General features: G+C 44.9%; 1 protein-coding gene across 1 annotated transcript in view; it reads left to right on the top strand.

The window, feature by feature from the left end:
- The window catches only part of camk2a (calcium/calmodulin-dependent protein kinase II alpha), a 70,336-nt gene that overhangs the window by 18,769 nt on the left and 31,346 nt on the right, over positions 1–20,221 (top strand). Inside the window, exons 2-6 of the mRNA XM_058416054.1 lie at positions 258–352; positions 9,500–9,559; positions 11,865–11,919; positions 12,019–12,084; positions 12,191–12,263. Of these exons, the coding sequence (XP_058272037.1) occupies positions 258–352; positions 9,500–9,559; positions 11,865–11,919; positions 12,019–12,084; positions 12,191–12,263 (349 nt within the window). The remainder of the gene's footprint in view (positions 1–257; positions 353–9,499; positions 9,560–11,864; positions 11,920–12,018; positions 12,085–12,190; positions 12,264–20,221) is intronic.

Genomic DNA, 20,221 nt, shown 5'->3' on the forward strand with positions numbered 1-20,221 from the left:
TCCTCAGAGAGCTTTGGGAAGCTCTGAAGCAGCAGAGGAAGAGAGGTGCAGGAGTCAAATGTGTAGAACTTGTACAAGAACTTGTGATGGCGAGAGCAGGTTCTTCTGTTATGTTTTAGGTCTTCATACAGGAAATGATGGCAGAAAAAGAGACTTTCTCCTCCACAGAAGATACAATTCTGGAGTAATCTGATCTAAAGTAGGAAATGTTGATAAATGTTTGATTTTATTGATTTTTGTTGCTGTTTCTTCCACAGAGGAGCCTTCTCAGTGGTGCGCAGGTGTGTGAAAATCCTCTCAGGGCAGGAATATGCCGCTAAGATCATCAACACCAAGAAGCTCTCAGCCAGAGGTGGGCGTGTTTCCATTCAGAACTTCCTTTACTCACTTTCCTACTGCACACTTTTTTAGTCACGTGAGATTTACAGTAAGACGTGATCATGAGTGTAATATGTAAATGATTAGAGAAGGATGATGATAATGATCTGCTGCATGGAAGCTTGTCGTTTCAGAACCTGTGCACAAAGATGATCTCCAGCTCAGCTAATGGTATTGATCATGGTTGTCATGGTAATGCAAAATTATATTGAGACGGGATTTAATAGCTAAGTGTGTAAATCGAGACTCTGAATATCGCTAGCATTTACCTCATTTTTGTTGATGTTAGGCAAAGAGGCGTTTCCTAATTTGCATATTCATGTTTATTCATGTTTATACATGTGGGAATGTTTGGTCAGTTCCACATTCATTATTAAAGTGACATTTTAAAATTATTATTATTTCTAAATATTTTTAAATGAATTATGAAGTTATTTTTTGGGACTGATTGTGATCGCTGTGCTATATATATATATGTGTGTGTGTGTGTGTGTGTGTGTGTTAGTTATGTTAGCAGACAGACAAAGTTGAAAGCAAGGCTCAGTAACACACTTCGGTGTGTGTGTGTGTGTGTGTGTGTGTGAGGCGGGGGTGTGTTCTCTCTCCATGAGTTGTGCAGTAATGTGGTGTTTTGTTGGAAAGGCGAGGTGAAATACACCAGAGGCGTTCCACTTCTCCTCATCTCACACCTCCTACACACTCTCGGCCGGCATAGTTTGGATATCTCTCTGAAAGATACAGTACCCACACACACACACACACACACACACAATGTAGGCACTGTGGTGAACATTTCCTGCTAAACTAAAACAGGGTGCCATTATTTTTAGCATATTATTAGTATTAGAGCTCTCGGTGTTATCGGTGATATCGGTGTTTGCTTGATGCTAAACTGGTGGCTTTAAACATCCATTACATGTTAGCGACATTAGCTTTGTGTGTTTATAGTAAATATTAAACAGATATTTCTACTCATTAAGTGTTTTATTCCTTCTCCTCACTGCAGTATACCAACTATTACATTACGCTTTTTATCCGTTTATTGTTACACTGATGATGTGGAGAAGGTCAGTGTAAAGTCACCTCCATTACAGCAGATATAAGCGTTTCTCTCACCAGCCTCTTTATTCTCTCTCTTAGTCTTAATAAGACAAAAACAAAACAATCACAGCTTTTATCAGTTAGAGCTTTACCTCTGAAATATTACAGAAACTTCACCATGTCAGTGATTGTCCCTGTAATTGAGCTGTTACTATAGAAACCATAACGAGCGCATTCATTTAAACCAACGCCAGCTGGCCAATCACTGAACCTCTCCAGTTTCTTTCTTTCTTTTTCTTTCTTTCTTTCTTTCTTTCTTTCTTTCTTTCTTTCTTTCTTTCTTTCTTTCTTCCAGAGAGTGATCTTTAATCTCTCCTTTAATCCCTCATTCCTCCTCCATCTCTCCAGGATGTGCAGGTTGTAGATGGAGAGGTGAGATGCCTGTTTGAGGTCGTGTCAGGACACACTCATGCGTTTTCCTGTCGTTTTTCTCGGTATTAATGGATGATGTGGTGTGTTGAGATTTTATTCGCTCGCCTGCGGGGGAAACAAAGACGTCGCACTTCTCCAGGAAGCTCATTATGGTTTTATATCACTTCTTATTGATCAGAAATCCTCCAGTGTTCCTCTGCAGGAAGTGGTGAGGAGCGGACTCACAGACACGCCTCATATAATCAGATTAATATCAGATTATTATCAGATTAAATATAAAAGATTTGTTGGGTATGTCCTCAGAAAGCAGCCATGGTTTGTGAAAGATGATCCTGTGTGACGTCTTCAGATTTTCTCTGCTGTGATAAAATATATACTTAATGAAACTTCTCCACAAATGGAGATTAAGTTACATGTTACAGATACAGACACTTTCTTTACACCAATTTAATTAAATAATTATAGAAGTGAATAATATTTGAATTTGTGTTTAGCTTCTGATATAGTTCATTATTTTTGCTAAAGCTGTGTGTGTGTGTGTGTGTGTGTGTGTGTGTGTGTACAGCTGTTGTTGGTTTGGTTTTTTACTGTTGATGCCAGTCCATCTGCTGCTCTGGCAAAGAGTGTGTGTGTGTGTGTGTGTGTGTGTGTGTGTGTGCATAGCAGGGGAAAAAATCCAACAATTTAAAAGAAATATATTAAAATATAGAAATATTTTCCTTAATTCTGATATTTTTTTTGACAGTAAAACACTTCGCCCTGTAGGTGGTGCTGCATAATTTTTTTATTTCATAGTTGAAATTTGTAATAACAACTTTATAAGAGGATATACTAATAATATATTAGAAGTTCTTCATGTTCTGGGGGTGTCATCCTCCATCAAAATCCTCCATCAACACTCCATTAGCATCCTCCATCAAAATCCTCCATCAACACTCCATTAGCATCCTCCATCAAAATCCTCCATCAGCATCCTCCATCAAAATCCTCCATCAGCATCCTCCACCAACACTCCATCAACACTCCATCAACACTCCATCAGCATCCTCCATCAACACTCCATCAGCATCCTCCATCAACACTCCATCAGCATCCTCCATCAACACTCCATCAGCATCCTCCATCAACACTCCATCAGCATCCTCCATCAACACTCCATCAGCATCCTCCATCAACACTCCATCAGCATCCTCCATCAACACTCCATCAACACTCCATCAACATCCTCCATCAAAATCCTCCATCAACATTCCATTAGCATCCTCCATCAAAATCCTCCATCAGCATCCTCCATCAAAATCCTCCATCAACATCCTCCATCAACATCGTCCATCAGCATCCTCCATCAACACTCCATCAACACTCCACCAACACTCCATCAGCATCCTCTATCAACACTCCATCAACACTCCATCAACATCCTCCATCAAAATCCTCCATCAACATTCCATTAGCATCCTCCACCAACACTCCATCAACACTCCATTAGCATCCTCCATCAACACTCCATCAACACTCCATCAACATCCTCCATCAAAATCCTCCATCAACATTCCATTAGCATCCTCCACCAACACTCCATCAACACTCCATCAGCATCCTCCACCAACACTCCATCAACACTCCATCAGCATCCTCCATCAACACTCCATCAACATCCTCCATCAAAATCCTCCATCAACATTCCATTAGCATCCTCCATCAAAATCCTCCATCAGCATCCCCCATCAAAATCCTCCATCAACATCCTCCATCAACATCATCCATCAGCATCCTCCATCAACACTCCATCAACACTCCATCAACACTCCATCAACATCCTCCATCAACACTCCACCAACACTCCATCAGCATCCTCTATCAACACTCCATCAACACTCCATCAACACTCCATCAACATCCTCCATCAACACTCCACCAACACTCCATCAGCATCCTCTATCAACACTCCATCAACACTCCATCAGCATCCTCTATCAACACTCCACCAACACTCCACCAACACTCCATCAACACTCCATCAACACTCCATGAGCATCCTGCATCAACACTCCATCAACACTCCATGAGCATCCTGCATCAACACTCCATCAGCATCCTCCACCAACACTCCATCAACACTCCATGAGCATCCTCCATCAACACTCCATCAACATCCTCCATCAACACTCCATCAACATCCTCCATCAACACTCCACCAACACTCCATCAGCATCCTCTATCAACACTCCATCAACACTCCATCAGCATCCTCTATCAACACTCCACCAACACTCCACCAACACTCCATCAACACTCCATCAACACTCCATGAGCATCCTGCATCAACACTCCATCAGCATCCTCCACCAACACTCCATCAACACTCCACCAACACTCCATCAGCATCCTCCATCAACACTCCACCAACACTCCATCAGCATCCTCCCCCAGCATCCTCCACCAACACTCCATCAACACTCCATGAGTATCCTCCATCAACACTCCATCAACACTCCATCAACACTCCATCAGCATCCTCCCCCAGCATCCTCCATCAACACTCCACCAACACTCCATCAGCATCCTCCCCCAGCATCCTCCACCAACACTCCATCAACACTCCATGAGCATCCTCCATCAACACTCCATCAACACTCCATCAACACTCCATCAGCATCCTCCATCAACACTCCACCAACACTCCATCAACACTCCATCAACACTCCATCAGCATCCTCCATCAACACTCCATCAGCATCCTCCATCAACACTCCATCAACACTCCATCAGCATCCTCCATCAACACTCCATCAACACTCCATCAGCATCCTCCATCAACACTCCATCAACACTCCATTAGCATCCTCCATCAACACTCCATCAGCATCCTCCACCAACACTCCATCAACACTCCATGAGCATCCTGCATCAACACTCCATCAACACTCCATGAGCATCCTGCATCAACACTCCATCAGCATCCTCCCCCAGCATCCTCCATCAACACTCCACCAACACTCCATCAGCATCCTCCCCCAGCATCCTCCACCAACACTCCATCAACACTCCATGAGCATCCTCCATCAACACTCCATCAACACTCCATCAACACTCCATCAGCATCCTCCATCAACACTCCACCAACACTCCATCAACACTCCATCAACACTCCATCAGCATCCTCCATCAACACTCCATCAGCATCCTCCATCAACACTCCATCAACACTCCATCAGCATCCTCCCCCAGCATCCTCCATCAACACTCCACCAACACTCCATCAGCATCCTCCATCAACACTCCATCAACACTCCATCAACACTCCATCAGCATCCTCCATCAACACTCCATCAACACTCCATCAGCATCCTCCATCAACACTCCATCAACACTCCATCAACACTCCATCAGCATCCTCCATCAACACTCCATCAGCATCCTCCATCAACACTCCATCAGCATCCTCCATCAACACTCCATCAGCATCCTCCATCAACACTCCACCAACACTCCATCAGCATCCTCCATCAACACTCCATCAACACTCCATCAACACTCCATCAGCATCCTCCATCAACACTCCATCAGCATCCTCCATCAACACTCCCCCAGCATCCTCCATCAACACTCCATCAGCATCCTCCATCAACACTCCATCAGCATCCTCCATCAATACTCCATCAACACTCCATCAGCATCCTCCATCAACACTCCATCAACACTCCATCAGCATCCTCCATCAACACTCTGGACTAGCTTTATGTCGTTAAACTTTAATAAATCTGAGGTATAATAAAGTCACGGTCACTAAAGCGTGATTTTGTTAGCGTTTGATTTGGATGTTATTTATTATGTGAGTCTGATGGCGGTTTTTGTGATTGTGGTTCTTCTGAGACTGTAATTAATCATTACTGTAATTAGGAGTCTCGCTCTTTAACTTCACCCATGAGGAGCAGTTTAAAGTGTGTGTGTGTGTGTGTGTGTGTGTACTCCCAGGCAGTGTCCTGCTGCGTTGTGACTCACACTGAATGGAGCTCAGATCATCATGCTGACTTTACACCAATCCTCAGCATTTCCTTACTTCCTCTTTAATTCATTTACTGACTGAAGCATCACTGCTTATCAACTTCCTCTCTTTCCTCAGTAAAACTCTGGCTCCGCCTTTTCCATACCCACTGCTAGCATTGTTACCACTAGGTTTTGTCCAGAAAGCAGGTGTTCAGATGTTTAGTGATATTTTTGAAAATATTGAAAAAATTCAGGATATACGTGTTGAAGTAACGTTTATGACATCACAGTTAATGACATAAATGTTCTAATGTTCTAATGTGCAGGATGCTGATTAGAGCCCTGGTGTCTGTTAAAGTGTGGATTAAAGAATCTGACTGTTGTTCATGTTGATGATGATGGTGATGAACCTGGATCTGGAGCTGATTGTGGCATGTGAATGGAGCTGAAACATGTGGTTGTGCAGGTGGTGGTGTTGTGATGATGGTGGTGTTGTGGTGGTGATGGTGATGGTAATGGTGGTGTTGTGGTGGTGAGGATGGTGATGGTGTTGATGGTAGTGGTGGTGGTGGTGATGATGGTGATGGTGGTGATAGTAGTGGTGGTGGTGGTGTTGTGGTGATTATGGTGTTGTTGTGGTGGTGATGATGGTGATATTGGTGATGGTAGTGGTGGTGTTGATGGTGATCAATTCAAGAAGCTTTATTGTCATTTCAACCACATATAGCTGACGCAGTGAAATGAAACAACGTTTCTCCAGGACCTGGTGCTACAGAAACATACAACAACAAAGAGTTCAACATAAAAACACCACCACAGAGCTAGGACAGAAGATTGTCTTAGCTACGTAAAGTGCACAGTGTACAGCTAGGTGCAAACAGAACATAGACAAGACAGTGCAAAAGACAAGAAATACAAGAAAGACAACACAAAAGAACACAGGACACTTAGCGCAGAAAAAGAAAGAAAAGAACGTGTACTGGAATGTAAGTGAAATAAGATAAGATAAAGTGAAATGATGTAAAAAAAGTGTGATGGTAGAGGTGATGGTAATGATGGTGTTGTGTTGGTGGTGATATGGTGGTGATGGTGTTATTGTGGTGGTGATGATGGTGGTGATGTGGTGGTGGTGATGGTGGTGGTAGTGATGTGGTGGTGATGATGGTAGTGGTGGTGTTGTGGTGATGATGGTAGTGGTGGTGTTGTGGTGATGGTGGTGTTGTGGTGATGGTGGTGTTGAAGATGGTGATAGTGTTGATGGTAGTGGTGGTGGTGGTGTGTTGGTTGTGGTAATGATGGTAGTGGTGGTGGTGTGGTGGTGATGGTAGTGGTGGTGTTGTGGTGGTGGTGATGGTGTTGTGGTGGTGATGGTAATGGTGTTGTGGTGGTGGTGGTGGTGATGATGGTGATGGTAGTGGTGGTGTTGATGATAAGGATGCTGGTGATGGTAGTGGTGGTGATGTGGTGGTGATGGTGATGATGCTGGTGATGGTAGTGGTGGTGGTGGTGTTGATGATAAGGATGCTGGTGATGGTAGTGGTGGTGATGGTGATGATGCTGGTGATGGTGGTATCGTGGTGGTGGTGGTGTTGATGGTGGTGATGGTAGTGGTGGTGTTGATGATAAGGATGCTGGTGATGGTAGTGGTGGTGATGTGGTGGTGATGGTGATGATGCTGGTGATGGTGGTATCGTGGTGGTGGTGATGGTGGTGGTAGCGGTCTTGGTGGTGGTGTGGTCCATGTCTCTGTGTCTGGATTTGCAGAGCAGAAATCACGATAATCTCAGGACTATTTCTGGAGAACATAAATGAACATTACAGCATAATACAGCAGTGCTATTCATCTCCTGAGAGTTTTATTTCTCTCTCTCTCTCTCTCTCTCTGCACTTCGTCTGTCACTGAGACAGAATTTCTGGCAGGTCTGAAGTTGTCTGAGGCATAAAACTTCATTCAGGAGATTCAGATGGTCTGAGTCGTGTCTCCATTAGAGATTTGTGTAGAGAAATAAACTTTTATACAACGATTAAAGAGAATAAAATTCATCAGGTTCACTTTCACCTGAATAATAATAATAATAATAATAATAATAATAATAATAATAATAATAATAATAATAATAATTATTATTATTATTATTATTATTATTATTATTATTATTATTATTGTTTTTATGAAATCTGATTTGAAACATGTTAAATTTTAAAAGGAATTTTTTAGCCACTCATGTCACAGAAATATAAATATAATATTGTTATAACAATAACAGAAGATACTCAGCTTTAATCTTGTGACAGTGCTCTAGGCTAATTAATAATATCGCTATAATAATATTGCGTATACAACTACGCCACAGAATAAAGTTAACCACAGGCCATCTCATATCTCCTCCACCTCCTGTTTTTCCACCAATATTACTGTATCTAAACTTAAAGGAATATGAATATTCATAAGCATTAATGACAGTGATGTCACAGATCTTATATTAAAATGAGATTAAAATAAAATAAAATATTCATGATGAGATTAAAGTCCTGCTCCTTCTCTCTGTCTATATATTTCATAACATCTATTCCTGGTGTATCCTGCAGTGTTGCCTAGCAACGGCTCTTCCAAAGTTCACCACGAGTCGTTCATACACACACACACACACACACACACACACACACACACACACACACACACTGTACTTACATTATACAAACAAATCAATAAGATAAAAAGAAATAAATCTAGATGGTGAATAAAGACTGATCGCAGACGGCTGATCGGCTGTCTCTCTCTCTGTCTATTGTCTCTGCCTTTCTTTGTCTCTATTTTATTTTTTATTTTTTTTGTTTTTATTTTTTATATTCCCTCTCTCTTTCTCTCTCTCTTTCCTCTCATTAAAATGCTAATGTTTATTAGTATGCATGAATATGCAAATCAGGGACCGCCCCATGCCCTTCTCCCATCACTAATAGCCCTAATAACTCTAATATAATCTAATTTAGCTAACATTACAGTCACAATTTACCTCTGTGCTGACTTTCTTATTTAACAGAATATAATGTTACCATGACAACCATCCTCTCTACATCACTAACTGTTATCTAAGATTGGCTAAGTTAAGCGTTAGCATCCAGTTTCTGTGTTGTTTTCATCCTAGATGCAGCAGGAGAATGTAAAGATGTTGCAAAGCTAATTTATCATCTAGCTCATAGGTGTCAAACCGGATCCACAAAGGACCGGTGTGGGGGCAGGTTTTCATTCTAACCAAGCAGAAGCCACACCTGAGTCTACTGAAAGCCAAGATCAGTTGATTAAACAGGTGGAATCAGGTGTGGCTTCTGCTCGGTTAGAATGAAAACCTGCACCCACACCGGCCCTTTGTGGATCCAGTTTGACACTTATGAGCTAGCTGAACAAGCTAATTAATGAATAAATCTGTTGATTTTTGTTTGTTTATTTGTTTATTCTGCCTCTGAGTTCAAGTTGGTCTTCTAAGAACATAACAACATGAGTGTGTTACACAGCTGCTCTAATTACATTACTCTTTATTACAATGTCATCTTCTTCTCCTTCTCTAATTATTACATTAACAATTATCTTTTAATCATCAGACCAACATTATTATTGCTGTAAATCATGTGTGTGTGTGTGTGTGTGTGTGTGTTTCAGATCACCAGAAGCTTGACAGAGAGGCTCGGATTTGTCGACTACTCAAACACCCAAACATTGGTGAGTGACAGGTGTTACAGGAGTGGGGCCAGGGGTTGGGGCCAGGGGTGTGACCAGGGGGTGGGGCCAGGGCATGAGCAAAACAGGAAGAAGAAAATGAGATGAGTCTGTGTACATTTCACACAGGAGTAGGGATTAGAGCACAGGACCGGAGTATGGTGTAGGGTGTAGGGAGCAGGGAGCAGGGGGTAGGGCACAGGGCTGGTTATTAAGAGCAGCCTCTTCGTCCTGAGTGATCAGTTGGAGCTGTGTGTTGATTCTCGTCTCATCCTGACAGCTTCCCTTCATCGTGCGAGTGTGGAATATATCTGTTTTTTGGCACATTCAGTTTTCCTCTCTGGCACTCTTCTCTTGTGTGTGTGTGTGTGTGTGTGTGTGAAGCAGCCAGAATCCTCCTCCGCATTTCACAGAGAAACCAGTGGCTTTGTTTGTTCTCTTCTCAGAGCAGCAACAACAAAATAGTGTTTTCTGGATTTTTAGTGTGTGCAGTTTATACCTCTACAGACTTGTCCACTTCAGAGTCACTGACTGACGGCTAAAAGCTCAATCTTCATGTCAGGAAAGTTGCTGGTGTTCAGACTCATGTTCTGCAGTTGCTCCAGTGGAGGTTCTGAACCCCACATTCAGATGATTAAACTCAGCTATGTGGAGCTCACACCTCCAGACTAACAGATTGTTCTTGAGCAGAAGCGTCCACTCTCATTATTCAGCAGCAGCATGGGGAAGAGCACATCGTCCACTCTCTACACTTATCTTCTGATTTATATTGTGATATTAAAGAACTAAACTGTGATGAGAAGGTGTGTGTGCATGTGTGTGTGTGTGTGTGTGTGTGATGTAGGAGATTTTATGGAAGTTAATTAGCTGAATGAATAAAATAAAGTCAGTGTATGCTCTGCTGTAAAGCCTGGTTCTGATGTAGATTGATGGACTGCTGGAGTTTATAGATTTAATTGTAAAATCTTATTTAACTGATGGATCTTCCACTTCCTCTTGTGCACTGAAACAGGAAATCACTCGTATTCATAGCATCACTTTTACACAGACTGTAAGGCAGAAAGCGCTGCAGGATTTTTCTCTTGGTTTATGTAATCGTTGCTATGTGAGTGTGTGTGTGTGTGTGTGTGTGTTGTCAGGTGAAGTTCTGCAGTTCCTCTTCTGCAGCTATTCAGCTCCCACACACACTGCCACAAGCACAAGCACACACACCACACCTACACACAGGGCACCTGGGGGTGGCAACCAGTGTGTGTGTGTGTGTGTGTGTGTGTGTTCAGAAAGAGAAAATAATCTCTTAAAAACTCAATGATTTAGTTACATACCATGAACAAGCTGACATAAAGCTTACATGATTTAATTTTAATGTTCTGTTTATTTAATTATGGATGTTATTAGATGTAAATGAGTTGTAAAGATGTATAAATTATATGAATGTAATGTTTTATAGTGTATTACGTTATTATATAGTAATATAGTATTATAGTGTATTCTGTTATTATTGATAGTGAATATGACAGAGGAGAACAGAGTGATATATACAGACTGATGGACAAACAGAGCCAATATGCAAATGTGGGACATGGGATAAGTGGGATGAAGGTGTGGGGGAGTGTCTAATTTGCATATTTATAGAGTCTGGAGCTCTTGTTCAGGTTGTAGGACTCTGAGCTCCGTACATGCATGGGTGAAAAAGCTGGATTTTCTTCAGTTATTCACAAATAAGGATACAAATATTAACCTGTGCTTAAACGCACCACTAACTCCACCCTTAACTCCGCCCCCAACTCTGCCCAGAACCTTAACTTCTGTAACATAAGAGTTGTTAAAATTTCCCATTGTAAAATGGAGTAATGTCTATAAAATACAGAAACACACTGAATATTTCTGTACCACTCAGGTCACAGGGAGCCTGTACCTATCTCAGGCGTCATTGGGCGTCAAGGCAGGATACACCCTGGATGGAGTGCCAACCCATTGCAGGGCACACACACACACACACACACACACACACTACAGGCAATTTAGAGACTCCAATCAGCCTAGTAGCATGTCTTTGGGAGGAAACCCACCAAGCACAGGGAGAACATGCAAACACACAGTGAGCGGGAGCGAGACTCGAACCCAGGATGTGTGAGGCCAACGTGCTAGCCACTGTGCCGCTCACACTGAATATAACAAATATATTATTATTATTATTATTATTATTATTATTATTATTATTATTATTATTATTATAGATGTGTTTTAATGTGTTCTAAGTGTGGGTCAGACATTAATGAGCTGTAAATGCTTTTGTGATGTTTAGTGCGGCTCCATGACAGCATCTCAGAGGAGGCACATCATTACCTCATCTTCGACCTGTGAGTCAGGAACAACACAACGAAACTTAATGTTTTACATTAGTGATAACGATAATAATAATGATGATGATGTGTGTGTGTGTGTGTGTGTGTGTGCAGTGTGACAGGCGGAGAGCTGTTTGAGGACATTGTGGCTAGAGAATATTACAGTGAAGCAGATGCCAGGTAAAAACATGTGCGCGCACACACACACACACACACACACACACACACACACACACAGTGGAGTTGGGGGTTTAATAGTGTGTGTTTCTCGTCTCTTCGACTGTAGTCACTGTATCCAGCAGATCCTGGAGGCGGTGCTTCACTGTCATCAGATGGGCGTCGTTCACCGAGATTTGAAGGTGCATTCACATAAACACAGGAGATGAGATGTTTATCAGAAATGATCATATTACACACAGAGTGACATCTAACACCATGTGACTCTCATTACATCATCATCCAATCACCATGATACAATCTGATCACCATGATACAATCTGATCACCATGATCTTTTAGCTAAAATATCTCTGTTAATTATTTGAGCTGGTTATGTTTTGTGACATTTGTACTATGTTCAGGATTAGTTGAGTTGTTTGTGATACTGCAGGTGTGTGATGGTGTGTGTGATGGTGTGTGTGATGGTGTGTGTGATGGTGTGTGTGATGGTGTGTGATGGTGTGTGTGATGGTGTGTGTGATGGTGTGTGTGATGGTGTGTGATGGTGTGTGTGATGGTGTGTGTGATGGTGTGTGATGGTGTGTGATGGTGTGTGTGATGTTGTGTGTGATGGTGTGTGATGGTGTGTGTGATGGTGTGTGTGATGGTGTGTGATATGGTGTGTGATGGTGTGTGTGATGGTGTGTGTGATGGTGTGTGATGGTGTGTGTGATGGTGTGTGTGATGGTGTGTGTGATGGTGTGTGATGGTGTGTGTGATGGTGTGTGTGATGGTGTGTGATGGTGTGTGTGATGGTGTGTGTGATGGTGTGTGATGGTGTGTGTGATGGTGTGTGTGATGGTGTGTGTGATGGTGTGTGATGGTGTGTGATGGTGTGTGTGATGTTGTGTGTGATGGTGTGTGATGGTGTGTGTGATGGTGTGTGTGATGGTGTGTGATATGGTGTGTGATGGTGTGTGTGATGGTGTGTGTGATGGTGTGTGATGGTGTGTGTGATGGTGTGTGTGATGGTGTGTGATGGTGTGTGTGATGGTGTGTGTGATGGTGTGTGATGGTGTGTGTGATGGTGTGTGTGATGGTGTGTGTGATGGTGTGTGTGATGGTGTGTGATGGTGTGTGTGATGGTGTGTGTGATGGTGTGTGATGGTGTGTGTGATGGTGTGTGTGATGGTGTGTGATGGTGTGTGTGATGGTGTGTGTGATGGTGTGTGATGGTGTGAGATGGTGTGTGTGATGGTGTGTGTGATGGTGTGTGTGATGGTGTGTGTGATGGTGTGTGATGGTGTGTGATGGTGTGTGTGATGGTGTGTGTGATGGTGTGTGATGGTGTGTGTGATGGTGTGTGTGATGGTGTGTGTGATGGTGTGTGAGATGGTGTGTGATGGAGTGTGATGGTGTGTGATGGTGTGTGTGATGGAGTGTGTGATGGTGTGTGATGGTGTGTGTGATGGTGTGTGATGGTGTGTGTGATGGTGTGTGTGATGGTGTGTGATGGTGTGTGTGATGGTGTGTGTGATGGTGTGTGTGATGGTGTGTGAGATGGTGTGTGATGGAGTGTGATGGTGTGTGATGGTGTGTGTGATGGAGTGTGTGATGGTGTGTGATGGTGTGTGTGATGGTGTGTGATGGTGTGTGTGATGGTGTGTGTGATGGTGTGTGATGGAGTGTGATGGTGTGTGTGATGGAGTGTGTGATGGTGTGTGTGATGGTGTGTGATGGAGTGTGATGGTGTGTGATGGTGTGTGTGATGGAGTGTGTGATGGTGTGTGTGATGGTGTGTGATGGTGTGTGTGATGGTGTGTGTGATGGTGTGTGTGATGGTGTGTGATGGAGTGTGATGGTGTGTGATGGTGTGTGTGATGGAGTGTGTGATGGTGTGTGATGGTGTGTGTGATGGTGTGTGTGATGGTGTGTGTGATGGTGTGTGATGGAGTGTGATGGTGTGTGATGGTGTGAGATGATGTGTGTGATGGTGTGTGTGATGGGGTGAGTGATGATGTGTGAGATGGTGTGTGATGGTGTGTGATGGTGTGGGATGGTGTGTGATGGTGTGTGTGATGGAGTGTGTGATGGTGTGTGTGATGTTGTGTGTGATGGTGTGTGTGATGGTGGGTGTGTGATGGTGTGTGATGGTGTGTGATGGTGTGTGTGATGGTGTGTGATGGTGTGTGTGGTGGTGTGTGTGATGGTGTGTGATGGTGTGTGTGATGGTGTGTGATGGTGTGTGATGGTGTGTGTGATGGTGTGTGTGATGGTGTGTGTGATGGTGTGTGTGATGGTGTGTGAGATGGTGTGTGATGGAGTGTGATGGTGTGTGATGGTGTGTGTGATGGAGTGTGTGATGGTGTGTGATGGTGTGTGTGATGGTGTGTGATGGTGTGTGTGATGGTGTGTGTGATGGTGTGTGATGGAGTGTGATGGTGTGTGATGGTGTGTGTGATGGAGTGTGTGATGGTGTGTGTGATGGTGTGTGATGGTGTGTGTGATGGTGTGTGTGATGGTGTGTGTGATGGTGTGTGATGGAGTGTGTGATGGTGTGTGTGATGGTGTGTGTGATGGTGTGTGATGGTGTGTGTGATGGTGTGTGTGATGGTGTGTGAGATGGTGTGTGATGGTGTGTGTGATGGTGTGTGATGGTGTGTGTGATGGTGTGTGAGATGGTGTGTGATGGTGTGTGATGGTGTGTGTGATGGTGTGTGATGGAGTGTGTGATGGTGTGTGTGATGGTGTGTGTGATGGTGTGTGTGATGGTGTGTGATGGTGTGTGTGATGGTGTGTGTGATGGTGTGTGTGATGGTGTGTGATGGAGTGTGTGATGGTGTGTGTGATGGTGTGTGTGATGGTGTGTGAGATGGTGTGTGAGATGGTGTGTGTGATGGTGTGTGATGGTGTGTGATGGAGTGTGTGATGGTGTGTGTGATGGTGTGTGATGGTGTGTGTGATGGTGTGTGATGGTGTGTGTGATGGTGTGTGATGGTGTGTGTGATGGAGTGTGTGATGGTGTGTGATGGTGTGTGTGATGGTGTGTGTGATGGTGTGTGATGGTGTGTGTGATGGTGTGTGTGATGGTGTGTGTGATGGTGTGTGATGGTGTGTGATGGTGTGTGTGATGGTGTGTGTGATGGTGTGAGATGGTGTGTGTGATGGTGTGTGTGATGGTGTGTGATGGTGTGAGATGGTGTGTGTGATGGTGTGTGTAATGGTGTGTGTGATGGTGTGTGATGGTGTGTGTGATGGTGTGTGATGGTGTGTGTGATGGTGTGTGTGATGGTGTGTGATGGTGTGTGTGATGGTGTGTGTGATGGTGTGTGATGGTGTGTGTGATGGTGTGTGTGATGGAGTGTGTGATGGTGTGTGTGATGGTGTGTGATGGAGTGTGTGATGGTGTGTGATGGTGTGTGTGATGGAGTGTGTGATGGTGTGTGTGATGGTGTGTGTGATGGTGTGTGATGGTGTGTGTGATGGTGTGTGTGATGGTGTGTGTGATGGTGTGTGTGATGGTGTGTGATGGTGTGTGTGATGGTGTGTGTGATGGTGTGTGATGGTGTGTGTGATGGTGTGTGATGGTGTGTGTGATGGTGTGTGTGATGGTGTGTGTGATGGTGTGTGTGATGGTGTGTGATGGTGTGTGTGATGGTGTGTGATGGTGTGTGATGGTGTGTGATGGTGTGTGTGATGGAGTGTGTGATGGTGTGTGATGGTGTGTGTGATGGTGTGTGTGTTGGTGTGTGATGGAGTGTGTGTTGGTGTGTGATGGTGTGTGTGATGGTGTGTGATGGTCTGTGTGATGGTGTGTGATGGTGTGTGATGGTTTGTGTGATGGTTTGTGTGATGGTGTGTGTGATGGTGTGTGTGATGGTGTGTGTGATGGTGTGTGATGGTGTGTGTGATGGTGTGTGTGATGGTGTGTGATGGTGTGTGATGGTGTGTGTGATGTTGTGTGTGATGGTGTGTGATGGTGTGTGTGATGGTGTGTGATGGTGTGTGTGATGGTGTGTGTGATGTTGTGTGTGATGGTGTGTGATGGTGAGTGATGGTGTGTGTGATGGTGTGTGTGATGGTGTGTGTGATGGTGTGTGATGGTGTGTGATGGTGTGTGATGGTGTGTGTGATGGTGTGTGTGATGGTGTGTGATGGTGTGTGTGATGGTGTGTGATGGTGTGTGATGGTGTGTGTGATGGTGTGTGTGATGGTGTGTGATGGTGTGTGTGATGGTGTGTGTGATGGTGTGTGATGGTGTGTGTGATGGTGTGTGTGATGGTGTGTGATGGTGTGTGTGATGGTGTGTGTGATGGTGTGTGATGGTGTGTGTGATGGTGTGTGTGATGGTGTGTGATGGTGTGTGTGATGGTGTGTGTGATGGTGTGTGATGGTGTGTGTGATGGTGTGTGTGATGGTGTGTGTGATGGTGTGTAATGGTGTGTGTGATGGTGTGTGTGATGGTGTGTGATGGTGTGTGATGGTGTGTGTGATTGTGTGTGTGATGGTGTGTGATGGTGTGTGATGGTGTGTGTGATGGTGTGTGTGATGGTGTGTGATGGTGTGTGTGATGGTGTGTGTGATGGTGTGTGATGGTGTGTGTGATGGTGTGTGTGATGGTGTGTGATGGTGTGTGTGATGGTGTGTGTTATGGTGTGTGATGGTGTGTGTGATGGTGTGTGTGATGGTGTGTGTGATGGTGTGTGATGGTGTGTGATGGTGTGTGATGGTGTGTGTGATGTTGTGTGTGATGGTGTGTGATGGTGTGTGTGATGGTGTGTGATGGTGTGTGTGATGGTGTGTGTGATGTTGTGTGTGATGGTGTGTGATGGTGAGTGATGGTGTGTGTGATGGTGTGTGTGATGGTGTGTGTGATGGTGTGTGATGGTGTGTGATGGTGTGTGATGGTGTGTGTGATGGTGTGTGTGATGGTGTGTGATGGTGTGTGTGATGGTGTGTGATGGTGTGTGATGGTGTGTGTGATGGTGTGTGTGATGGTGTGTGATGGTGTGTGTGATGGTGTGTGTGATGGTGTGTGATGGTGTGTGTGATGGTGTGTGTGATGGTGTGTGATGGTGTGTGTGATGGTGTGTGTGATGGTGTGTGATGGTGTGTGTGATGGTGTGTGTGATGGTGTGTGATGGTGTGTGTGATGGTGTGTGTGATGGTGTGTGATGGTGTGTGTGATGGTGTGTGTGATGGTGTGTGTGATGGTGTGTAATGGTGTGTGTGATGGTGTGTGTGATGGTGTGTGATGGTGTGTGATGGTGTGTGTGATTGTGTGTGTGATGGTGTGTGATGGTGTGTGATGGTGTGTGTGATGGTGTGTGTGATGGTGTGTGATGGTGTGTGTGATGGTGTGTGTGATGGTGTGTGATGGTGTGTGTGATGGTGTGTGATGGTGTGTGATGGTGTGTGTGATGGTGTGTGTGATGGTGTGTGATGGTGTGTGTGATGGTGTGTGTGATGGTGTGTGTGATGGTGTGTGATGGTGTGTGATGGTGTGTGTGATGGTGTGTGATGGTGTGTGTGATGGTGTGTGTGATGGTGTGTGATGGTGTGTGTGATGGTGTGTGTGATGGTGTGTGTGATGGTGTGTGTGATGGTGTGTGTGATGGTGTGTGATGGTGTGTGATGGTGTGTGTGATGGTGTGTGAGATGGTGTGTGATGGTGTGTGTGATGGTGTGTGTGATGGTGTGTGTGATGGTGTGTGATGGTGTGTGTGATGGTGTGTGATGGTGTGTGTGATGGTGTGTGTGATGGTGTGTGATGGTGTGTGTGATGGTGTGTGTGATGGTGTGTGTGATGGTGTGTGATGGTGTGTGTGATGGTGTGTGATGGTGTGTGTGATGGTGTGTGTGATGGTGTGTGATGGTGTGTGTGATGGTGTGTGTGATGGTGTGTGATGGTGTGTGTGATGGTGTGTGTGATGGTGTGTGATGGTGTGTGTGATGGTGTGTGTGATGGTGTGTGTGATGGTGTGTGATGGTGTGTGTGATGGTGTGTGATGGTGTGTGTGATGGTGTGTGTGATGGTGTGTGTGATGGTGTGTGATGGTGTGTGTGATGGTGTGTGATGGTGTGTGTGATGGTGTGTGTGATGGTGTGTGTGATGGTGTGTGATGGTGTGTGATGGTGTGTGTGATGGTGTGTGTGATGGTGTGTGATGGTGTGAGATGGTGTGTGTGATGGTGTGTGTGATGGTGTGTGTGATGGTGTGTGTGATGGTGTGTGATGGTGTGTGTGATGGTGTGTGTGATGGTGTGTGTGATGGTGTGTGATGGTGTGTGTGATGGTGTGTGTGATGGTGTGTGTGATGGTGTGTGATGGTGTGTGTGATGGTGTGTGTGATGGTGTGTGAGATGGTGTGTGATGGTGTGTGTGATGGTGTGTGATGGTGTGTGTGATGGTGTGTGATGGTGTGAGATGGTGTGTGTGATGGTGTGTGATGGTGTGTGATGGTGTGAGATGGTGTGTGTTATGGTGTGTGATGGTGTGTGTGATGGTGTGTGATGGTGTGAGATGGTGTGTGTGATGGTGTGTGTGATGGTGTGTGTGATGGTGTGTGATGGTGTGTGTGATGGTGTGTGATGGTGTGTGATGGTGTGTGTGATGGTGTGTGTGATGGTGTGTGATGGTGTGTGTGATGGTGTGTGTGATGGTGTGTGATGGTGTGTGTGATGGTGTGTGTGATGGTGTGTGATGATGTGTGTGATGGTGTGTGTGATGGAGTGTGTGATGGTGTGTAATGGTGTGTGTGATGGTGTGTGTGATGGTGTGTGATGGTGTGTGTGATGGTGTGTGTGATGGTGTGGGTGATGGTGTGTGATGGTGTGTGATGGTGTGTGTGATGGTGTGTGTGATGGTGTGTGATGGTGTGTGTGATGGTGTGTGTGATGGTGTGTGATGGTGTGTGTGATGGTGTGTGTGATGGTGTGTGATGGTGTGTGTGATGGTGTGTTATGGTGTGTGATGGTGTGTGTGATGGTGTGTGTGATGGTGTGTGATGGTGTGTGTGATGGTGTGTGATGGTGTGTGTGATGGTGTGTGTGATGGTGTGTGATGGTGTGTGTGATGGTGTGTGTGATGGTGTGTGTGATGGTGTGTGTGATGGTGTGTGATGGTGTGTGTGATGGTGTGTGTGATGGTGTGTGTGATGGTGTGTGATGGTGTGTGTGATGGTGTGTGTGATGGTGTGTGTGATGGTGTGTGTGATGGTGTGTGTGATGGTGTGTGATGGTGTGTGTGATGGTGTGTGATGGTGTGTGTGATGGTGTGTGTGATGGTGTGTGATGGTGTGTGATGGTGTGTGTGATGGTGTGTGTGATGGTGTGTGATGGTGTGTGTGATGGTGTGTGATGGTGTGAGATGGTGTGTGTGATGGTGTGTGATGGTGTGTGATGGTGTGTGTGATGGTGTGTGTGATGGTGTGTGATGGTGTGAGATGGTGTGTGTGATGGTGTGTGATGGTGTGTGTGATGGTGTGTGTGATGGTGTGTGATGGTGTGTGTGATGGTGTGTGTGATGGTGTGTGTGATGGTGTGTGATGGTGTGTGTGATGGTGTGTGTGATGGTGTGTGTGATGGTGTGTGTGATGGTGTGTGTGATGGTGTGTGTGATGGTGTGTGATGGTGTGTGTGATGGTGTGTGATGGTGTGTGTGATGGTGTGTGATGGTGTGTGTGATGGTGTGTGTGATGGTGTGTGTGATGGTGTGTGTGATGGTGTGTGTGATGGTGTGTGATGGTGTGTGTGATGGTGTGTGTGATGGTGTGTGTGATGGTGTGTGTGATGGTGTGTGATGGTGTGTGTGATGGTGTGTGTGATGGTGTGTGTGATGGTGTGTGTGATGGTGTGTGAGATGGTGTGTGATGGAGTGTGATGGTGTGTGATGGTGTGTGTGATGGTGTGTGTGATGGTGTGTGTGATGGTGTGTGATGGTGTGTGTGATGGTGTGTGTGATGGTGTGTGTGATGGTGTGTGATGGTGTGTGTGATGGTGTGTGATGGTGTGTGTGATGGTGTGTGTGATGGTGTGTGAGATGGTGTGTGATGGAGTGTGATGGTGTGTGATGGTGTGTGTGATGGAGTGTGTGATGGTGTGTGATGGTGTGTGTGATGGTGTGTGATGGTGTGTGTGATGGTGTGTGATGGTGTGTGT

This window comes from Hemibagrus wyckioides, linkage group LG18 (genome assembly GCF_019097595.1).
Source record: "Hemibagrus wyckioides isolate EC202008001 linkage group LG18, SWU_Hwy_1.0, whole genome shotgun sequence".
Lineage (NCBI taxonomy): Eukaryota > Metazoa > Chordata > Actinopteri > Siluriformes > Bagridae > Hemibagrus > Hemibagrus wyckioides.